Consider the following 22,914-nt stretch of genomic DNA (forward strand, 5'->3'; position numbering starts at 1 on the left):
GGCTGTTTTAAGCACAATGCAACGTGGAGTGCCTGGATACAGCCCATTGCCATGGTATATTGCCCATATACCACAAACCCCGAGGTGCCTTATTGCAATTATAAACTGGTTACAAACGTAATTAGATCAGTACAAATAAATATTTTGTCATACCTGTGATATATACGGTCTCATATACCACGGCTTTCAGCTAATCAGCATTCAGGGATCAAACCTCCCAGTTTATAAATATATATATATATATGAAGTTTGAACATCAGGCATGTGAGTTTGCATTGTAAATTAATGTTCAACCCCACCCATGCTCAGTGCATAGATACAAAGTAGCTTATTGGAAATGCTCTCAAAAGACTTGGTGATAGGCTACTGAAAGGGCTCCTTTAAATAAAATAAAAATTGACTCATTACATATAGGCCTACCCAGCAACAATAGTGGTGTTCATTATAGGCATTTCCCCTTTATTTGACAGGAGATGGAATTGCCACTCCACACATGATCATGCCATGTGTCCCAATGCTTGACACATTGATAACCAAAAGCTACTAAGTCACGTGTAAAAAAATACTTTGACCTTGATTTTCTTCCCTTGTTTCCATGCCATCAGGAGCCTTTGCGTATCTTCGCAAGCAATGTGATTGGACGCATTTCAGAGGAGCGCATGTATGGCTCATGTCACTGTGGTATAGCTCCCACCAGGTGTCCCTGTTTCATTATGATGGTAGCTTTTCTCATGAGCTCCTTCAGAGCTCGTTGACTTCGTCGATGTGACTCTATTTCCGAATAATATTTCAGTGCAAAGAAGGTTTCCACTAGTTACCACAGCCACAAATTGGCTATATCGTAAAATTCATGAAAACTAAAATGTGCTTTTTGGTCTTAATTTAAGGTTATGACTTTGTGGCTGTGGTAACTAGACCACCGTGCAAAAATGGCTGCAATGTTTACGTGTTGTCTGGGATGCTGGGGAGATGGGGGAACGGGGCATATTCCTCTCAAAGAAATGCCCACAGTCCAGTTAGACACGCATCATATGGGTGAGAGGCAAAAACTTTCCGACGGTTGTGTTTTAAGCAGTAAAGGCCGGGCTGGTTAGCCTAGCTTGGCTAACAAATCAACGTAGCTTGCTAGGGGTCTAACGTCCAGCTGGATGTTTTCAGCACGGCAGTCGTAAATAAAATATATATATTGATTTTTTTCTCCTACAGGCACGGATGTAGTCATAGTGAAGAGTGGCCGGAGGATATGTGGCACCGGGTGTTGCCTCGCCAACGCTCCCCTGCACCAAAACAAGAGTTACTTTGAGCTCAAGATCCAGTCAACAGGTAAGTAAATTATTGAAAATGAGTCCATACTGTCCACCTGTCTGTCCAGTGGCGATTTTAGCATGTCAATCTTGGTGGGGCAAACTCCCATAAAAAAAAAAAAATGCATGCCAGCAAAGCCACTACACAACACTAAACAATACATTAATTGCACTATAACGGTGACAAACGGTGCCCACAAATTGTTAGGGCCTACATAAAGCTGTCCCAACAGCAGGTGCACCACCAAGTCAGAACAGTAGGCTAAATTATGAGTGTTAAAGGGACCAAATTATTAGGGCGAGGCACATTCGCTACGAACAGCTAACTACACAACATACACTTAGAAATCCTGCTCCAGAGCGCTCAGGACTTCATACTGGAGCGAAGGTTCACCATCCAACAGGACAACGACCCTAAGCACACAGCCAAGACAACGCAGGAGTGGCTTCGGGACAAGTCTATGAATGTCCTTGAGTGGCCCAGCCAGAGCCCGGACTTGAACCCGATCTAAAATCTCTGGAGAGACCTGAAAATAGCTGTGCAGCGACGCTCCCCATCCAACCTGACAGAGCTTGAGAGGATCTGCAGAGAAGAATGGGAGAAACTCCCCAAATACAGGCGTGCCAAGCTTGTAGTGTCATACCCAGGAAGACTTGAGGCTGTATTCGCTGCCAAAGGTGTTTCAACAAAGTCCTGAGTAAAGGGTCTGAATACTTATGTACATTTAATATTTCCGTTTTTTATTTTTAATACATTTGCAGAAATTTCTAAAAACCTGTTTTTGCTTTGTCATTATGGGGTATTGTGTGTAGGTTGATGAGGGAAAAAACTGTTTAATCCATTTTAGAATAAGGATGTAACGTAACAAAATGTGGAAAAAGTCAAGGGGTCTGAATACTTTCCGATTGCAGTGCTTTCAGAAAGTATTCACGACCCTCGACTTTTTCCACATTTTATTGTGTTACAGCCTGAATTTAAAATTGATTAGGTTTAGATTTTTGGTCACTGGCCTACACACAATACCCCATAATGTCACATTGTAATTATGTTTTTCGATTTTTTTTACAAATTAATTAAAGCTGCAATGTCTTCAGTCAATAAGTATTCAACCCCTTTGTTATGGCAAGCCTAAATAAGTTCAGTAGTAAACACTTGCTTAACAAGTCACATAATAAGTTGCATGGACTCACTCCGTGTGCAAGAATAGTGTTTAACATGATTTTTTAATGACTACCTCATCTCTGTACCCCACACATACAATTATCTGTAATGTCCCTCAGTTGAGCAGTGAATTTCAAACACAGACCCAACCACAAAGACCAGGGAGGTTTTCCAATGCCTCGCAAAGAATGGCACGTATTGGTAGATAAAAAAAGCAGACATTGAATATCCCTTTGAGCATGGTGAAGTTATTAATTACACTTTGGATGGTGTATCAATACAACCAGTCACTACAAAGATACAGGCATCCTTCCTAACTCAGTTGCTGGAGAGGAAGGTAACCGCTCAGGGATTTCACCATGAGACCAATGGTGACTTTAAAAACATTTGTTACAGAGTATAATGGCTGTGATAGGAGAACTGATGATGGATCAACAACATTGTAGTTACTCCACAATACTAACCTAATTGACAGAGTAAAAGGAAACGAAGCTTGTACAGAATAAATATATTCCAAAACATGCATCCTGTTTGCAACAAGGCACTAAAGTAATACTGCAAAAAATGTGGCAAAGCAATTCACTTTTTGTCCTGAATACAAAGTGTTATGTTTGGGGCAAATCCAATACAACACATTACTGAGTACCACTCTCCATATTTTCAAGCATAGTGGTGGCTGCATCATGTTATGGGCATGCTTGTAATCGATAAGGACTGGGGAGTTTTTCAGGATAAAAAAGCAACAGATTGGAGCTAAGCACAGGCAAAATCCTAGAGAAAAACCTGGTTCAGTCTGCTTTCCAGACACTGGTAGACAAATTTACTTTTCAGCAGGACAATAACCCGAAAACACACGGCCAAATATACACTGGAGTTGCTTACCAAGATGACATTGACTGTTCCTGAGTGGCCTAGTTACAGTTTTGACTTCAATCTACTTGAACATCTATGGCAAGACTTGGAAATGGTTGTCTAGCAAAGATCAACAACCAATTTGACAGAGCTTGAATACTTTTTTATTGTATTTTTTTATTTATTGTTGTAATTTATTTTATTTATTTCTTTAAAAATATATATATATTTTTTGTCATTTAGCAGATGCTCTTATCCAGAGCGACTTACAGTTAGTGAGTGCATACAATTTTGAAAAGAATAATGAGCAAATATTGTACAATCCAGGTGTGCAATGCTCTTAGAGACTTACCCAGAAAGACTCACAGCTGTAATCGCTTCCAAAGGTGATTAAAACATGTATTGACTCAAGGGTGTGAATACTTATGTAAATGAGATACTGTATTTCTTTATTTCATTTAAAATAAATATGCAAACATTTTTAAAAACATGTTCAGTTTGTCATTATGGGGTATTGTGTGTAGATGGGTGAGAAACATCTATTTAATCCATTTTGAATTCCGTCTGGAACACAACTAAATGTGGAATAAGTCAAGTGGTATAAATACTTTCTAAAGGCACTGTATTTGCACCTCGGTAAACTTCAAGTGAAATGGTTTAAAAACCGGCACAGTACGGTTTTTGTTGGGAAACTTGTTTTTAAGGTTCTGACCTCTGTGTGCAGGTATATGGGGGATAGGTGTGGCCACTCAGAAGGTGAACCTGAACCAGGTCCCCCTGGGGCGGGACATCAACAGCCTTGTCTTGAGGCATGATGGCTCGGTGTACCACAACAACGAGGAGAAGAACCGCCTGCCTGCCAACAGCCTTCCACAGGAGGGGGACATTGTGGTGAGTGGACTGGTCTGGTGGAGTGCAACAGAGTCACACATACCAAACACACTCAAGGTCTATATAAAGTGTTAATTAAAATGAGCTATAACAACTCAAAAAAGCAAGGAAAGCACATGGCATACTTGACAAACACAGGCATATTATTATCTTCTAATAAACAAAAGGAAGTCCTCAACTCCAGAAACATAGGCAAAAAAAGTTAGGGGACACACTTACTTGCTCAATAATACATCCAGGTAATAAAGGGAATACACTTCAAAGGTAAGAACTATAAACTAACAGTGCAAATATCATGGTACAGCTATATGGAAACTCAATTATCATGGTACTTCTTAATGGTAAGTTTACAAACATATGTTATGGTAAGTATAATCGAAACTTGTATCTCATTATGGTAAGTGGTGAAATAAGTATAACTAGTTATAATTGTGATGGCTTAGCAGATAATAAGAAAAGATGATCAGTCTTTACCTGGCTAAAAGAGTAGGAATATAATATATATTGTTTACAGGAAACTCATTCTACACCTTTTAGATGGGGGGAGGGGGGGCTAAATATATTTCTCCCATGGGCAAAGAAACTCAAAAGGGGTGATGATATTAATGAACAATCATTTTGATCCGAATGTGCAAACTGTTCAAACGGATCCGCAAGGAAGGTGGATCCTTTTAAATATGCAATTGGACCATAAACAGATTTGGCTCATTAATCTATACGGTCCAAATTATGATGATCCACGCTTCTTTGAAAATAAAGTACCAGTCAAAAGTTTGGACACCTACTCATTCAAGGGTTTTTCTTTATTTGTACTATTTTCTACATTGTAGAAAAATAGTGAAGACATCAAAACTATGAAATAACACATATGGAATCATGTAGTAACCAAAAAAGTGTTAAATCAAAATATATTTATATATTTGAGATTCTTCAAATAGCCTTGATGACAGCTTTGCACACTCTTAACCAGCTTCACCTGGAATGCTTTTCCAACAGTCTTGAAGGAGTTCCCACATATGCTTAGCACTTGTTGGCTACCTTTCCTTCACTCTGCCATCCGACTCATCCCAAACCATCTCAATTGGGTTGAGGTCGGGGGATTGTGGCGGCCAGGTCATCTGATGCAGCACTCCATCACTCTCCTTCTTGGTAAAATAGCCCTTACACAGCCTGGAGGTGTGTTGGGTCATTGTCCTGTTGAAAAACAAATGATAGTCCCACTAAGCCCAAATCAGATGGGATGGCGTATTGCTGCAGAATGCTGTGGTAGCCATGCTGGTTAAGTGTGCCTTGAATTCTAAATAAATCACAGACAGTGTCACCAGCAAAGCACCCCCACACCATAACACCTCCTCCTCCCTGCTTTACGGTGGGAACTACACATGCGGAGATCATGTGAGAGCAGAAATTACAAAATTATGTTATAATACTGTTATTGCATCAAATGGTTGTTTTCTGCAATAGAATAGGGTTCTTAGAACTCTCATGTGTCTGTGTTAACACTGACAGTAGATTTACGATGCCTTTGGTGATAAAACCTACAGCATGCATTCCATAGAATGAGTTGGTGTTTGTGTAATGAGGTACCAGGGAGAGATGGCTCGGGTATGGATAATGATGAGAGGAAGCTTGTTTTGGGGGCCAAACTCTGGCTTCTGTACAATAAGAACAGTCTTAAGAGCAAATGCTATCTGATTCACACAGTCCCCTTTGAACAGTTGATGTTGAGATGTGTCTGTGACTTGAACTCTGAAGCATTTATTTGGGCTGCAATTTCTGAGGCTGGTAACTCTAATGAACTTATCCTCCACAACAGAGGTAACTCTGGGTCTTCCATTCCTGTTGTGGTCCTCATGAGAGCCAGTTTCATCATAGCACTTGATGGTTTTTGCGACTGCATTTGAAGAAACTTTCAAAGTTCTTGAAATGTTCCGTATTGACTGACCTTCATGTCTTAAAGTAATGATGGACTGTCGTTTCTCTTTGCTTATTTGAGCTGTTCTTGCCATAATATGGACTTTTGTTGCCATAATATGGACTTTTACCAAATAGGGCGATCTTCTGTATACCACCCCTACCTTGTCACAACACAACTGATTGGCTCAAACGCATTAAGAAGGAAAGAAATTCCACAAATTAACTTTTAGGAAGGTACACCTGTTAATTGAAATGCATTCCAGGTGACTACCTCATGAAGCTGGTTGAGAGAATGCCAAGAGAGTGCAAAGCTGTCATCAACACTTTTTTTTGGTTACTACATGATTCCATATGTGTTATTTCATAGTTTTGATGTCTTCACTATTATTCTACAATGTAAAAATAAAGAAAAACCCTTGAATGAGTAGGTGTGTCCAAACGTTTGACTGGTAGTGTATATATATAATAATTTATCGATTTTACAAGCAATAAATTACTCAATTATTATGGTGGGAGATTATAATACGGATTTAAGTACCTCAATGGACCGTAAAGGAAATTGCACTACAAAACTATCACCCTCACGCACTTAAGGAAATCCTGAATATAATGGATACAGTGCCTTGCAAAAGTATTCATCCCACTTGGCGTTTTTCCTATTTTGTTGCATTACAACCTGTAATTTAAATTGATTTTTATTTGGATTTCATGTAATGGACATACACAAAATAGTCCAAATTGGTGAAGTGAAATGAAAAAAAGTATAAAAAATAAATAACGGAAAAGTGGTGCGTGCATATATATTCACCTGCTATGAAGCCCCTAAATAAGATCTGGTGCAACCAATTACCTTCAGAAGTCACATAATTAGTTAGATTGCACACAGGTGGACTTTATTTAAGTGTCACATGATCTGTCACATGATCTCAGTATATATACACCTGTCCTGAAAGGCCCCAGAGTCTGCAACACCACTAAGCAAGGGGCACCACCAAGCAAGCGGCACCATGAAGACCAAGGAGCTCTCCAAACAGGTCAGGGACAAAGTTGTGGAGAAGTACAGATCAGGGTTGGGTATGAAAAAATATCAGAAACTTTGAACATCCCACGGAGCACCATTTAAATCCATTATTAAAAAATGGAAAGAATATGGCACCACAACAAACCTGCCAAGAGAGGGCCGCCCATCATAACTCACGGACAGCATTAATCAGAGAGGCAACAAATAGACCAAAGATAACCCTGAAGGAGCTGCAGAGCTCCACAGCGGAGATTGGAGTATCTGTCCATAGGACCACTTTAAGCCGTACACTCCACAGAGCTGGGCTTTACGGAAGAGTGGCCAGAAAAAAGCCATTGCTTAAAGAAAAAAATAAGCAAACACGTTTGGTGTTCACCAAAAGGCATGTGGGAGACTCCCCAAAGGTACTCTGGTCAGATGAGACTAAAATTGAGCTTTTTGGCCATCAAGGAAAACGCTATGTCTGGCGCAAACCCAACACCTCTCATCACCCCGAGAACACCATCCCCACAGTGATGCATGGTGGTGGCAGCATCATGCTGTGGGGATGTTTTTCATCTGCAGGGACTGGGAAACTGGTCAGAATTGAAGGAATGATGGATGGCGCTAAATACAGGGACATTCTTGAGGGAAACCTGTTTATGATACAAACCCCAAAAAAATCTATTTTAATTCCAGGTTGTAAGGCAACAAAATAGGAAAAATGCCAAGGGGGGTGAATACTTTTGAAACTAGTGGATATATGGAGGCTTAAATATCCTGACCTCGTGATATATACATGGCGGAGGCTCAATCAAGCTAGTCATCTTGAATACTTTCTAATGTCATTCTTCCTGGCACCAAAAGTTTAAAAAGTGTTGATAGGCGACAGAATGCGGTCAGACCATCAAATAATTGGTATACACATTACTCTTACAGAATTTCCACGAGGGCGTGGATATTGGACATTTAACCAAAGCCTACTGGATGACAACTTATTTTTAACCAAGACAGAATAATTTATAACGGACTTTTTCCGACATAGGTACAGCAGATCCCCTTATTGTATGGGACACTTTTAAATGTGCCTTTAGAGGCCATGCAATTCAATACTCATCTTTAAAATAAAAACGATTTAGGTCAAAAGAGTTCATATTAACAATGGAAATAGAGGAACTAACAGTACATATAGCAATAAAAACTGTAAAATAGGCACAGAATTAGTTAGAGGAAAAGCAAAAAGAAAGAGGAACTTATTCAAGAAAGTTCAAGTATAAAGTGAAATAGATGGAAAAATTGAAAACAGGCCTGGTATTCATAGCTGATTTTGAAAAAGCCTTTGATAAAGTACGACTAGAATTTATATATACATGCATGGACTATGGGTTAAAGTTAAGTATAGTAACCCCAGTTGTAAAATACTAAATAATGGGTACTTCTCAGAAAGTATAACATTTTCAAAAGGAGTAAAACAAGGTTGTCCACTATCGACATATCTACACTGCTCAAAAAAATTAAGGGAACACTAAAATAACACATCCTAGATCTGAATGAATGAAATAATCTTATTAAATACTTTTTTCTTTACATAGTTGAATGTGCTGACAACAAAATCACACAAAAATTATCAATGGAAATCAAATTTATCAACCCATGGAGGTCTGGATTTGGAGTCACACTCAAAATTAAAGTGGAAAACCACACTACAGGCTGATCCAACTTTGATGTAATGTCCTTAAAACAAGTCAAAATGAGGCTCAGTAGTGTGTGTGGCCTCCACGTGCCTGTACGACCTCCCTACAACGCCTAGGCATGCTCCTGATGAGGTGCCGGATGATCTCCTGAGGGATCTCCTCCCAGACCTGGACTAAAGCATCCGCCAACTCCTGGACAGTCTGTGGTGCAACGTGGCGTTGGTGGATGGAGCGAGACATGATGTCCCAGATGTGCTCAATTGGATTCAGGTCTGGGGAACGGGCGGGCCAGTCCATAGCATCAATGCCTTCCTCTTGCAGGAACTGCTGACACACTCCAGCCACATGAGGTCTAGCATTGTCTTGCATTAGGAGGAACCCAGGGCCAACCGCACCAGCATATGGTCTCATAAGGGGTCTGAGGATCTCATCTCGGTACCTAATGGCAGTCAGGCTACCTCTGGCGAGCACATGGAGGGCTGTGCGGCCCCCCAAAGAAATGCCACCCACACCATGACTGACCCACCGCCAAACCGGTCATGCTGGAGGATGTTGCAGGCAGCAGAACGTTCTCCACGGCGTCTCCTGACTCTGTCACGTCTGTCACGTGTGCTCAGTGTGAACCTGCTTTAATCTGTGAAGAGCACAGGGCGCCAGTGGCGAATTTGCCAATCTTGGTGTTCTCTGGCAAATGCCAAACGTCCTGCACGGTGTTGGGCTGTAAGCACAACCCCCACCTGTGGACGTCGGGCCCTCATACCACCCTCATGGAGTCTGTTTCTGACCGTTTGAGCAGACACATGCACATTTGTGGCCTGCTGGAGGTCATTTTGCAGGGCTCTGGCAGTGCTCCTCCTGCTCCTCCTTGCACAAAGGCGGAGGTAGCGGTCCTGCTGCTGGGTTGTTGCCCTCCTACGGCCTCCTCCATGTCTCCTGATGTACTGACCTGTCTCCTGGTAGCGCCTCCATGCTCTGGACACTACGCTGACAGACACAGCAAACCTTCTTGCCACAGCTCGCATTGATGTGCCATCCTGGATGAGCTGCACTACCTGAGCCACTTGTGTGGGTTGTAGACTCCGTCTCATGCTACCACTAGAGTGAAAGCACCGCCAGCATTCAAAAGTGACCAAAACATCAGCCAGGAAGCATAGGAACTGAGAAGTGGTCTGTGGTCACCACCTGCAGAACCACTCCTTTATTGGGGGTGTCTTGCTAATTGCCTATAATTTCCACCTGTTGTCTATTCCATTTGCAAAACAGCATGTGAAATTTATTGTCAATCAGTGTTGCTTCCTAAGTGGAGAGTTTGATTTCACAGAAGTGTGATTGACTTGGAGTTACATTGTGTTGTTTAAGTGTTCCCTTTATTTTTTTGAGCAGTGTATTTATTATAGCCATAGAAATGTTAGCTATTAAAATAAGATCCAACAGTAATATCAAGGGGCTAGAAATCCAGGGCATAAAAACAAAGGTGTCATTGTACGCTGACGACTCATGTTTTCTTTTAAACCTGCACAGCCTCAGACGATCTAGATCATTTTTCTAACCAAACTATGATAAGTGTGCCATATTACGTATTGGATCGCTAAAAAATTCAACCGCTCCGGATGACTGTGTGATCACGCTCTCCGTAGCCGATGTGAGTAAGACTTTTAAGCAGGTCAACATTCAAGGCCGCAGGGCCAGACGGATTACCAGGACGTGTACTCCAAGCATGTGCTGACCAACTGGCAAGTGTCTTCACTAATATTTTCAACATGTCCCTGACTGAGTCTGTTATACCAACATGTTTCAAGCAGAACACCATAGTCCCTGTACCCAAGGACACTAAGATAACCTGCCTAAATGACTACCGACCCGTAGCACTCACGTCTGTAGCCATGATGTGCTTTGAAAGGCTGGTCATGGCTCACATCAACCCTAGACCCACTCCAATTTGCATACCGCCCCAACAGATCCACAGATGATCTCTATTGCACTCCACACTGCCCTTTCCCAGCTGGACAAGAGGAACACCTACGTGAGAATGCTGTTCATTGACTACAGCTCAGCATTCAACAACATAGTGCCCTCAAAGCTCATCACTAAGATAAGGATCCTGGGACTAAACACCTCCCTCTGCAACTGGATCCTGGACTTCCTGACGGGCCGCCCCCAGGTGGTAAGGGTAGGTAACAACACATCTGCCATGCTGATCCTCAACACGGGGGCCCCTCAGGGGTGCGTGCTCAGTCCCCTCCTGTACTCCCTGTTCACCCATGACTGCACGGCCAGGCACGACTCCAACACCATCATTAAGTTTGCTGACGACACAACAGTGGTAGGCCTGATCACCGACAACGATGAGACAGCCTATAGGGAGGAGGTCAGAGACCTGGCCGTGTGGTGCCAGGATAACAACCTCTCCCTCAACGTGATCAAGACAAAGGAGATGATTGTGGACTACAGGGGGAAAAAAGAGGACTGAGCACGCCCCCATTCTCAGGTTGAGAGCTTCAAGTTCCTTGGTGTCCACATCACCAACTAACTATCATGGTCCAAACACACCAAGACAGTCGTGAAGAGGGCACGACAAAGCCTATTCCCCCTCAGGAGACTGAAAAGATTTGGCGTGGGTCCTCAGATCCTCAAAAAGTTATACAGCTGCACCATCGAGAGCATCCTGACTGGTTGCATCACCGCAACTGCTCGGCAACTGCTCGGCCTCGACCGCAAGGCACTACAGAGGGTAGTGCGTACGGCCCAGTACATCACTGGGGCCAAGCTTCCTGCCATCCAGGACCTCTATACCAGGCGGTGTCAGAGGAAGGCCCTCAAAATTGTCAAAGACTCCAGCCACCCTAGTCATAGACTGTTCTCTCTGCTACCGCACGGCAAGCGGTACCGGAGCGCCAAGTGTAGGTCCAAAAGGCTTCTCAACAGCTTCAACCCCCAAGCCATAAGACTCCTGAACAGCTAATCATTGCTACCCGGACTATTTGCACTGCCTGTTGTATTCGGCGCATGTGGCAAATAAAATGTTATTTTATTTTATTTAAGTATAACTTTTGACTGAAGCCTTTAGTGAGAGGTTCAATGCTTTAATATTTAATCATTGTAGCCCCCCGAATTTATATTCATTATATAAATAGGCCTGTTTAATTTTGTCTGGCTTGCCGTTCCAAATAAAGTGGAATATGTTTTGCTCATATAATTTTTTTTAACAAGTTGTCCGGTGTAGGCAGGGCCATCAGTAAATAGGTAAACTGATGCGACACCTCCAGCAGAATTTTATTCTGGCCTCTGCTATGGGCTAGGGCATCTCAAAGATATTCCCTACAGTCCTACGCTGGACTGATGGCAGATTTTAGGAATGGAATATGGAAACCGGAGTTTAAGGTGCTTGTGGGGGCTGCGTGTTGTGGTAATTTGACCATTCTGTGGCTCCCCTGCCGAATGCGGGTTGAACTGAAATGCCACGTTTTGGCCATGGATCCTATCGCGGATCTGATGGCATTTCGGAGAAGCCCCGGAGACATGATTTCTTGTGGATTTTGCTCCATGGGAAAGTTTTTTAAAAAAAATTATCGTAGGATCAATGTGGTCACAGTTGCTTCTTTTCGAAGACGCAGCAGATCATGTTAGCATCCTATAGCTATCCTCTTCCTCCTTTTCTGAATTAATTTGTGGCTATTTCATTCTAACTAGCAAAATAAGTGATCTACATTTTGTTTGTGTACTGCCATATGTTGATAACATAGCTAAATTTGTCACTGGTATGGGCTAGTAAATATCAAATTTATCCCACTTTTTACAAAGTTTTTCATTCACCGCGTGACGCTGACCGCAGGGCATTGTGGGATTGTTTCCGAAGTTAGAGTTGATTTGGAGAACCTCAAAACCAACATTTAGAACAACATTACAATATTATGAAAATTGATTTAAGAGTTTGTTTGTTTTCTTGGGGTGCTCTAAGTTACTATTATATGTGTTTCTGTCATTGACAAATAGTTGCTACACTCCCTTTAAAGGCAGATGAGGCTACTTAAGGGTTAAGGTGTGTTGGAGGAAGTCCCGCCTCTATAGACGTAGATTGGATTGGGATAGGCTAAGTGGGGGAAGTCGGTCAGGAGGTGTGCAGGGATACATTTTTTTACAGTGCATATCATCAATGTACATACCATCAAAGAGAACCTCGACCCCAGGCTCGAATTGCTGGGGCATTGAGCCTGGTAACCGTGTGGGACTGTATGGGACTTAGGGGATGTGGATTTACTGAGTGACATGATCATTCAAATTTTTAGAGATTCACATAACTATGTGGCGTGGCTCCAAATCGAGGCGTAAAAGTGTTTGTTATGGTGCACCACAGAAATAGTTCCCCGGAACCCGAGGTGGCGCAGCGGTCTAAGGCACTGCATCTCAGTGCTTGAGGCGTCACTACAGACCCCCTGGTTCGATTCCAGGCTGTATCACAACCGGCCGTGATTGGGAGTCCCATAGGGCGGCGCACAATTGGCCAAGCATCATCCGGGTTTGGCCGGTGTAGGCCGTCATTGTAAATAATAATTTGTTCTTAACTGACTTGCCTAGGTAAAGGTAAAAGGTAAAAGGTAAAAAAAAAAAAAAAAAGTAGGAACATATCGCCGTTCATGCTAATCGCTAGCCAGGGAATCTCTGCTAGCTGTCCTGTAACACATTGTACACTGTACACTAATGTCTTCAAATATAGAAAGTAGAGACGACCTCAAAGGTAGTTGATGATGTATGTTGTGGTTGTGCAGAACACTATACCAGTAAAAAGTACAAGCAGTCTTTTCCATACCAATGGCAATGGTGCAGAACACTGACTACTGTAAAGCAGTGGTTCCCAAACTTTTTCACTCAGGCCCCCCTTCCAGCATTGGGGAACATCACACGCCCCCCTGCGCGGGCCACGTCTATTTCTATGGGCATAAGCGCTGTTCATGACAAATTGTTCACAGCTCTCTTGTTGGCGGATATAATTCTACACATTTTGTCATGGGGTGCAGACAAAATTGAGCAGTTTTAAAGCTAATTGTCTTGCCATGTCTAATGTCTATTCATGTGATATTTGATTGACTCAAACATTACAACAAAATCTATAGGCTAAAAAATGTAGCTAAAAAACTTTAGCTGACATTGGCTAGTTGATCTGGACATTTCTGACAAGTTATAAATAGCTCTTAAGGTATGCAATGACTGACATGAAAAGAGGAAAACTTGCTGCACTACCCAATTTCGAAATTGCACCTTGTGCATTCTACTATTACAACTTTCAAGAGTAAGTTGAAAGCCGGAGTGAGTTCCTCTTTTTTTTTATAATAATACTTTTTTTCAGGGGGGTGGGGAAACACAAAAACAATACTGGCCCCTGGATACAGCACACTTAGGGGGAGGTTGGTGATGGACTGAGAGATCAGCCAATTAAAACCAGCGGTTGTTTCGTCGGCTCCTGCCATAGGCTTCCAGTCAAGTCCCGTTCTGAGGCGCTCGGAAACAAGACATCTTGACAGAGAGAACCGGCTGGTGGGCGAGATTATCAAAGAGATGACCACCAACAAGTTCTCTAATCTAATTCTTACTTAATTGATCACTGATCAGCTGTATTGATGTTGAAATACTTCTAAAGATATGGCCTAAATGAATCAGAATAAACTGACCAACACAATCAACACTGATCTAATCAGTTGTTTGTTTTCCATCTCAGGGCATCACATATGACCACGTGGAGATGAATCTCTATCTGAATGGGAAGAATATGCACTGTCCAGCTTCAGGGATCAGAGGCACCGTGTTCCCGGTGGTTTATGGTGAGTGAGTGAGTGTGTGTGTACACTGCTGCATGCACAGGGACAGACTTTACCTCTTAGGAGGGAAAAGCAACAATATCAAACATTAAACAATTTTCTTTTATGAATGTTATTCTTTCTCTTAACCTTTATTTACATAATATATATTAACCCTTGCTCTACCTTTTGTTAATTCCCAGTGGGGAAAAAACTGGCGCAAATGCCAAGGAAATCTGCCCCAGAATTGTCTTTATGGTTGTGGTATTTTTCTGCCACAAGAGGGCAGTTCGTACATAGCTGAAACTGACGTCCTTCCTTTTTGGTTGGTAGCATACGATGTAAAAGCAATTGAACACTACTAGTTTTTGTTGTTGCAGTCAGTGAGTTATGCCTGCTAAAGAACCCCCATGAAACACTGACTGAACTGATGTTGATTTGATCTCTCCTCTATTCCAGTGGATGACAGCGCCATCTTAGACTGCCAGTTCAGTGACTTCTGCCATACGGCACCACAAGGCTTTGAGAAGATTCTGTTTGAGCAGCAAATCTTCTGAGCAGCACCTCCTGTATACCTCCAGGCCTTTACACACACACACACACACAACCCTCAGCTTACAGTGCTCCTTGTTGCTCTGCAGAGATCTGTGACCCCCCCTCGTTCCGTCTGGTTTGAGTGTCCCTTTGTGTGTGTGTGTGTGTTGTGTCCTGGTTACTGTCTGCTTTAAAGCTGTTCTGGGTCAACGTGGGTAGTTTAGCTCTTGGTTGATGCCAACACTGGAGCAGTAAGAAAACTGATCCCAAGACAGCAGTGAAGGGCATAGAGTAACCAAAGTGGGGTGTGCATTTGTAGCTGAAAGACAGTCAACTCAGTCAATATTACTTTTCTTCAGTTGTAATCATCCTGCATTGCCACAATCTTTTGTGGTTGCTGCTTCTTTCAGAAAATAGAGTTTAAACAATGTTTAGGTGTTTTCTTTGAATCTGACAGTATCATGGTGCAATTGCTACATATTTCCATTGGTCTGGACCAGAAGCCATGTTTAGTGGATGTTCTTTACTGCTACTTACAGTGAGGGGAAAAAAGTATTTGATCCCCTGCTGATTTTGTACGTTTGCCCACTGACAAAGAAATTATCAGTCTAATTTTAATGGTAGGTTTATTTGAACAGTGAGAGACAGAATAACAACAAAAAAATCCAGTAAAACGCATGTCAAAAATGTTATAAATTGATTTGCATTTTAATGAGGGAAATAAGTATTTGACCCCCTCTATCAGAAACATTTCTGGCTCCCAGGTGTCTTTTATACAGGTAACGAGCTGAGATTAGGAGCACACTCTTCAAGGGAGTGCTCCTAATCTCAGCTTGTTACCTGTATAAAAGACACCTGTCCACAGAAGCAATCAATCGATCAGATTCCAAACTCTCCACCATGGCCAAGACCAAAGAGCTCTCCAAGGATGTCAGGGACAAGATTGTAGACCTACACAAGGCTGGAATGGGCTACAAGACCATCGCCAAGCAGCTTGGTGAGAAGGTGACAACAGTTGGTGCGATTATTCGCAAATGGAAGAAACACAAAAGAACTGTCAATCTCCCTCTGCCTGGGGCTCCATGCAAGTTCTCACCTCGTGGAGTTGCAATGATCATGAGAACAGTGAGGAATCAGCCCAGAACTACACTGGAGGATCTTGTCAATGATCTCAAGGCAGCTGGGACCATAGTCACCAAGAAAACAATTGGTAACACACTACGCCGTGAAGGACTGAAATCCTGCAGCGTCCTCCTGCTCAAGAAAGCACATATACGGGCCCGTCTGAAGTTTGCCAATGAACATCTGAATGATTCAGAGGAGATCTGGGTGAAAGTGTTGTGGTCAGATGAGACCAAAATCGAGCTCTTTGGCATTAACTCAACTCGCCGTGTTTGGAGGAGGAGGAATGCTGCCTATGACCCCAAGAACACCATCCCCACCGTCAAACATGGAGGTGGAAACATTATGCTTTGGGGGTGTTTTTCTGCTAAGGGGACAGGACAACTTCACCGCATCAAAGGGACGATGGACGGGGCCATGTACCGTCAAATCTTGGGTGAGAACCTCCTTCCCTCAGCCAGGGCATTGAAAATGGGTCTTGGATGGGTATTCCAGCATGACAATGACCCAAAACACACAGCCAAGGCAACAAAGGAGTGGCTCAAGAAGAAGCACATTAAGGTCCTGGAGTGGCCTAGCCAGTCTCCAGACCTTAATCCCATAACAAATCTGTGGAGAGAGCTGAAGGTTCGAGTTGCCAAACGTCAGTCTCGAAACCTTAATGACTTGGAGAAGATCTGCAAAGAGGAGTGGGACAAAATCCTTCCTGAGATGTGTGCAAACCTGGTTACTACAAGAAACGTCTGACCTCTGTGATTGCCAACAAGGGTTTTGCCACCAAGTACTAAGTCATGTTTTGCAGAGGGGTCAAATACTTATTTCCCTCATTAAAATGCAAATCAATTTATAACATTTTTGATATGCGTTTTTCTGTATTTTTTTGTTGTTATTCTGTCTCTCACTGTTCAAATAAACCTACCATTAAAATTATAGACTGATCATGTCTTTGTCAGTGGGCAAACGTACAAAATCAGCAGGGGATCAAATACTTTTTTCCCTCACTGTATGTGTGTGTGGTTTGATTATGGAAGGCAATCTTTCTATGAACTCTCAATGCCATATTGATATTTATTTGTTTATAGCTGACACTAATGTTCAATGTTTTGTTTCCCTGATAATTTACTTCTAATTCTAGATTTAATTATTTGTATTTTGATTTATTATTTTGATTATGATCTGTCTTTAAAAGTAATTTGTCACGGCTCTGATTGGTATTCCAAATGTCAGCAAACTGGCGAAGCTCTGCTCATTGGCTGTATTCGGGGATGTGACATTTTCCGACCCTGCTGTATTTTAACGATCAGATGAATGCATATCCTCCTTTGAAGCGTGAAAACTGTCTTAAATGTTAAACGCTTGTTTTTGTTTGCACTAATGAGATGTATGTTAAATAATAAACCAAATCTGAATACTTATTGTTGAATACAATCAAGAAACTTGTCTCTGGAAGCATTTAATCTTTTGGAACTACTTTATTTAATATACCGCAAATGTCTAGCAACCCAAAGGTTGCGCGTTCGAATCTCATCATGGACAACTTTAGCTAATTAGCAACAACTTACTACTTTCTAGCTACTATATCACTACTTAGCATGTTAGCTAACCCTTCCCCTAACCGAAACCCTTTAACCTAACTCATAACCTTAACCCTAACCCCTAGCTTAGCTAACATTAGCCACAAATTGGAATTCGTAATATATATGTTTAGTAAATGTGTAACTATTGTACGAATTGCAATTCGTATCATACGAATTGTAATTCGTAACATATACGAAATGTATGATGGACATCCACAAATTAACACATACCATACGAAACGTAACATATCATACTAATTGGAATGTCCCATCTACCCCTGAGTCCAGGTTGCAGCTACATATAGTAGACTAGACAAATATTTTGTATAATTTCCCCTTTTTGACAATTTGATGTGAATAGTAAGCACACAAACACTTCACAGTCCTCTCTCTTAGTGCACTAGCTCTGTCATAAACAACATCACTATGTAGTGAATGGTTCAAAATCCTGATGGGAAAAACTTAATTGGTTAGGCCAAGGTACATGAGTGGCTGTAAGGTGTATGCAGATTTTCAAAATTGTTCAGAGACAATAAAAGATTTGTAGGACAAATTCATATTTCACACTGTCACTTTAGCCTACAACATGTAATGGAACTTCTGGAAGCACTGCCCCATCCTGCAAAGTGGCACAGAACACATAGAGCACCCAAAGGAGGTTTCTACACATCTCCCACTCTTTGCCCTGCGTCCACTCCGGATGCACACCACACACCCTCTCTTGCACCCTTCAAACTTCACTTGCTTTCAAATGAGTTGCAAATCGGTCCACATGCCCTGGTGCCACAGTCTTGGCTCCCCTCTTCCTGCCACTGTAACCATATCACAAAGTGAATGCACAAGCTGCATTTTGAATGCCTTCAGGGACCAGCGCCTGCGGTTTCTGGGAAGGGGCCTTTGTAGGGTCCACCACACAATGTACGCATTTATGATGGCAATGTTGAGCATCCCCCAAAACACATACTTCCACCATTTTCTGCCTGTGCGTCCAACATTGTAATAGCTCCTCAGTTGGTCAAGATGGTCAACCCCGCCCATTTTCTTGTTGTAATCCATTAAAAGCTGTGGAACAGATATAAATTCATAGCACTTTTAAAAACAACCCCAAAACCCCTGCACTTTCACTTTAGTTAGGCCCAGGCTGTGTGGTACAATGGTGGGACTTGGGGCAGACACACTCCATGGAAACGTAAGCTCCCTCTGCTTCGTACTCTCCCTCTTCCTCCTCCTCTCCCTCCTCTTCCTCTCTCCCTCCACTCTCCTCTCGTTCCACTCCTCCCTCCACATCACTATCCCTCCAATCATCTCTAACTCCTCTTCCTCCCTGCCTTTTTCTGCTGAGCCCTGACTCTCCACATCACTTCCCTCACTTTCACTGACCTAGAGGAACAGAGTAACAGAGAGGCACTCTCTCTCTTCCTTCCTCTTTTTTTCCCTCAACCATACACATACTCTCTTCCTAGTAAGGGGTTTCCATAATAAATTGTGTGATACAGTTACACGCCTCCTAAACCCAACAGATTAAAAAACGAATTACTCTAGCCTTCATTTCGGTGGCTAGTTAGCTTGTTGTCTGTATGGCTAGCTAGTGAAAGTGACAGCTGAGGTTGACATTACGTGAGCGCAGCCCTAATTTACCATTACACACAACTTTTCTTGTCTGACAGACTAACTAGTTAGCTAGCTAGCTATAGCAAGCAGCTTGGGCCATTTCTATATGAATTACATTGGTAGAAACAAGACAAAACAACCAACTAGTTAGCTGACTATATACAGCTAAACACTGCAACTCTTTCCATGAGACAGAGAGCAATATTTCGAGATCCATCATTGATGTGTTCGCCTGTACCAACCAAGTTATCATGACATGATTTGCTAATCTGAGCGCTATTATCCAAGTTTCACAGCATCAAACATCGACAACACCAAACAAATATCTGCTGTTTACTTATTTCACTTACCTCGACATCATCGCTTTTCAAAGTGCAAGGACGTATCCGAATCCGTATCACCAACCAACATAGATACAGCCTCTATCACAGTGAAATGTCGTGTCTGCTTCGGAGCCGTCATTTTGAGTAATGAAGTTAAAAAAACATTGAAAAGTCAAATGAAAGCATACCCTGTTCCGGTTTCTGGTTGATGACAACAGCCACACGAATACGACAACAGGTTGTTAGCAAGTTAATTTTGCGAGATGTTATTGTTAGAAAAACAAGGCCATTCGTGGCCGCTATAGTAATTTAAAGAAAGGCCGTCGACGGCTGCTATGGGTTCTAAACGGTTAAATGAATAACGTTATTATTATTTAAAGGAATTTGAATTGACATAAACTTGAAGTGACATGACATCTACTAGTAGCAAGCTAACTGTTTTAATTATGTTAAGATGTGACTGATATGGTGCATGGTGACGACATCCAGTGAGAGCTTTTGTGCCGAACCCACTAAGGTGTTTCAGATGCCCCAAGCTTATGGCCATGTTGCAGCAGTGTGTTGGAGGGAGATTCCGAGATGTGAGAAGTATGCACGAGGGCATGGGACAAAGGAATGTGTCGTATTGGTAGAAAAACTGTGTGTGTCAATTGTGGGGGTGCCCATGTTGCTGGGGATCAGAAGTGCCTGGTGCGAGAGAGACAGGTTGAGGTTGCCAGGGTCAGAATAGAACAGGTGTCATATGCTGAGGCAGTGAAGAGAGTAGAGGATGATGGTTCAAGGTTGAGTAGAAGGCCTAGGCCAATACATGGGTGGTCCTCTGTAGCTCAGCTGGTAGAGCACGGCGCTTGTAACGCCAAGGTAGTGGGTTCGATCCCCGGGACCACCCATACACAAAAATGTATGCACGCATGACTGTAAGTCGCTTTGGATAAAAGCGTCTGCTAAATGGCATATTATTATTATTATTATTATTATTATTATTATTATTATTAAGAATTTGTGCTTCAGTAAGGTTGGCTTCTTAGCATTAATTGCCATGGTTGTCAACTGTACCACATAAGTGGAACATAAATCACAGAAAATAGATGTTGTGGTGGCAGCTGCAGAGAAGTACTTGGGTGTACACGGTTTTACTGCAGAAGAGTTACAAGGTGTGTTGAACGAAAGAGTCCCATCCTCCCAGGCCATCGGCCTGTATAGGGTCAAAGTAATGGAATGGGGTGGTGATTTAAATGTTTATGAAATAGTGGTATATACAGTGCATTCGGAAAGTATTCAGTCCCCTTGACTTTTTCCACATTTTGTTACGATACAGCCTTATTCTAAAATGGATTAAATAAAAAAATATCCTCATCAATCTACACACAATACCCCATAATGACAAAGCGAAAAACAGGTTTTTAGAAAATGTTTCTAATGTATAAAAATATAAAACTAGAAATACCTTATTTACATAAGTATTCAGACCCATTGCTATGAGACTCTAAATTGAGCTCAGGTGCATCCTGTTTCCATTGATCATCCTTGAGATGTTTCTACAACCTGTGGTAAATTAAATTGATTGGACATGATTTGGAAAGGCACACACCTTTCTATATAAGGTCCCACAGTTGACAGTGCTTGTCAGAGCAAAAACCAAGCCATGGAATCGAAGGAATCCAAGACAGGATTGTGTCGAGGCACAGATCTGGGGAAGGGTACCAAAAACATTATGCAGCATTGAAGGTCCCAAAGAACACAGAGGCCTCCATCATTCTTAAATAGAAGAAGTTTGGAACTACCAAGACTCTTCCTAGAGCTGGCCGCCCGGCCAAACTGAGCAATCGGGAGAGAAGGGCCTTGGTTAGGGAGGTGACCAAGAAGCCGATTGTCACTCTGACAGAGCTCCAGGGTTCCTCTGTGGAGATGGGAGAACCTTCCAGAAGGACAACCATCTCTGCAGCACTCCTACAATCAGGCCTTTATGGTAGTGGCCAGACGGAAGCCACTCCTCAGTAAAAGGCACATGACAGCCCGCTTGAAGTTTGCCAAAAAGCACATAAAGACTCTCAGACCATGAGAAACAAGATTCTCGGATCTGATGAAACCAATATTTAACTCTTTGGCCTGAATGCCAAGCGTCACGTCTGCAGGAAACCTGGCACCATCCCTACAGTGAAGCATGGTGGTGGCAGTATCATGCTGTGGAGATGTTTTTCAGCTGCAGGGACTGGGAGACAAGTCAGGATCGGGGGAAAGATGAACGGAGAGATCCTTGATGAAAACCTGCTCCAGAGCGCTCAGGACCTTAGACTGGGGCAAAGGTTCACCTTCCAACAGGAGAAGAACCCTAAGCACATAGCCAAGACAACGCAGGAGTGGCTTTGGGACAAGTCTCTGAATGTCCTTGAGTGGCCCAGCCGGAGCCCTGACTTGAACCCGATCGAACATCTCTGGAGAGACCTCAAAATAGCTGTGCAGCGGAGCTCCCCATCCAACCTGACAGAGCTTGAGAGGATCTGCAGAGAAGAATGGGAGAAACTCCCCAAATACAGGTGTGCCAAGCTTGTAGTGTCATCCAAGACTCGAGGCTGTAATCGCTGCCAAAGGTGCTTCAACAAAGTACGGAGTAAAGGGTCTGAATACTTATGTAAATGTGATATTTACGTTTTTTATTTGCAATACATTTGCAAAAAATTCTAAAAACCCGTTTTTGCTTTGTCATTATGTGGTATTGTGTGTAGATTGATGAGGGGAAAAACCGATTTAATTAATTTTAGAATAAGAATTAGGCTGTAACCTAACAAAATGTGGAAGAAGTAAAGGGGTCTGAATACTTTCCGAATGCACTGTAAGTGTAGGGTTAGTTGGTGGTGCGTTTGTTGAAATTTTCCCCCTTTACATTTTTTTTGGTATCACAAAATGTAACGTGATTTACCACACAGTACTGCACGGAAGAAGAAGAAGTATGGCGACGAGGTTGATGATGCTCTTGCCGCGTTCAAATACTAGTCGGAACTAGGAAACTCGAACATTTCCGACTTGCTATTTCGCTGAACGCGGCACGTGTATAAATACAATCAGTTAGCATGTCGGACATTTCCGAGTTTCCTACTTCCGACTAGAACGAGAACGTAGCATCTGTCTCTGTGC

At 42.4% G+C, this 22,914-nt stretch overlaps 1 protein-coding gene across 1 annotated transcript; it reads left to right on the forward strand.

The window, feature by feature from the left end:
* The first annotated feature begins 870 nt into the window (after positions 1–870).
* LOC311129391 (SPRY domain-containing protein 7-like) lies at positions 871–15,741 on the forward strand. The gene is made up of 5 exons (XM_084161675.1): positions 871–1,035; positions 1,207–1,323; positions 4,043–4,209; positions 14,534–14,636; positions 15,072–15,741. Exons 1-5 carry the CDS (start codon positions 930–932, stop codon positions 15,167–15,169), a joined length of 591 nt encoding a protein of 196 aa, XP_084017801.1. The 5' UTR covers positions 871–929; the 3' UTR covers positions 15,170–15,741.
* The last annotated feature ends 7,173 nt before the right edge of the window (positions 15,742–22,914 follow it).

This window comes from Coregonus lavaretus (genome assembly GCF_964263955.1).
Source record: "Coregonus lavaretus genome assembly, chromosome: 5".
Classification (NCBI taxonomy): Eukaryota; Metazoa; Chordata; class Actinopteri; order Salmoniformes; family Salmonidae; genus Coregonus; species Coregonus lavaretus.

What these genes read in the sequence shown, in the direction of transcription:
- LOC311129391 (XM_084161675.1), top strand. Translation starts at nt 930, where the DNA reads ATGGCTGCAATGTTTACGTGTTGTCTGGGATGCTGGGGAGATGGGGGA. An exon ending in GTTAGACACGCATCATATGG is followed by an intron (nt 1,036 to 1,206) that starts GTGAGAGGCAAA and finishes TTTCTCCTACAG; the next exon opens with GCACGGATGTAGTCATAGTG. An exon ending in CACAGGAGGGGGACATTGTG is followed by an intron (nt 4,210 to 14,533) that starts GTGAGTGGACTG and finishes TTTCCATCTCAG; the next exon opens with GGCATCACATATGACCACGT.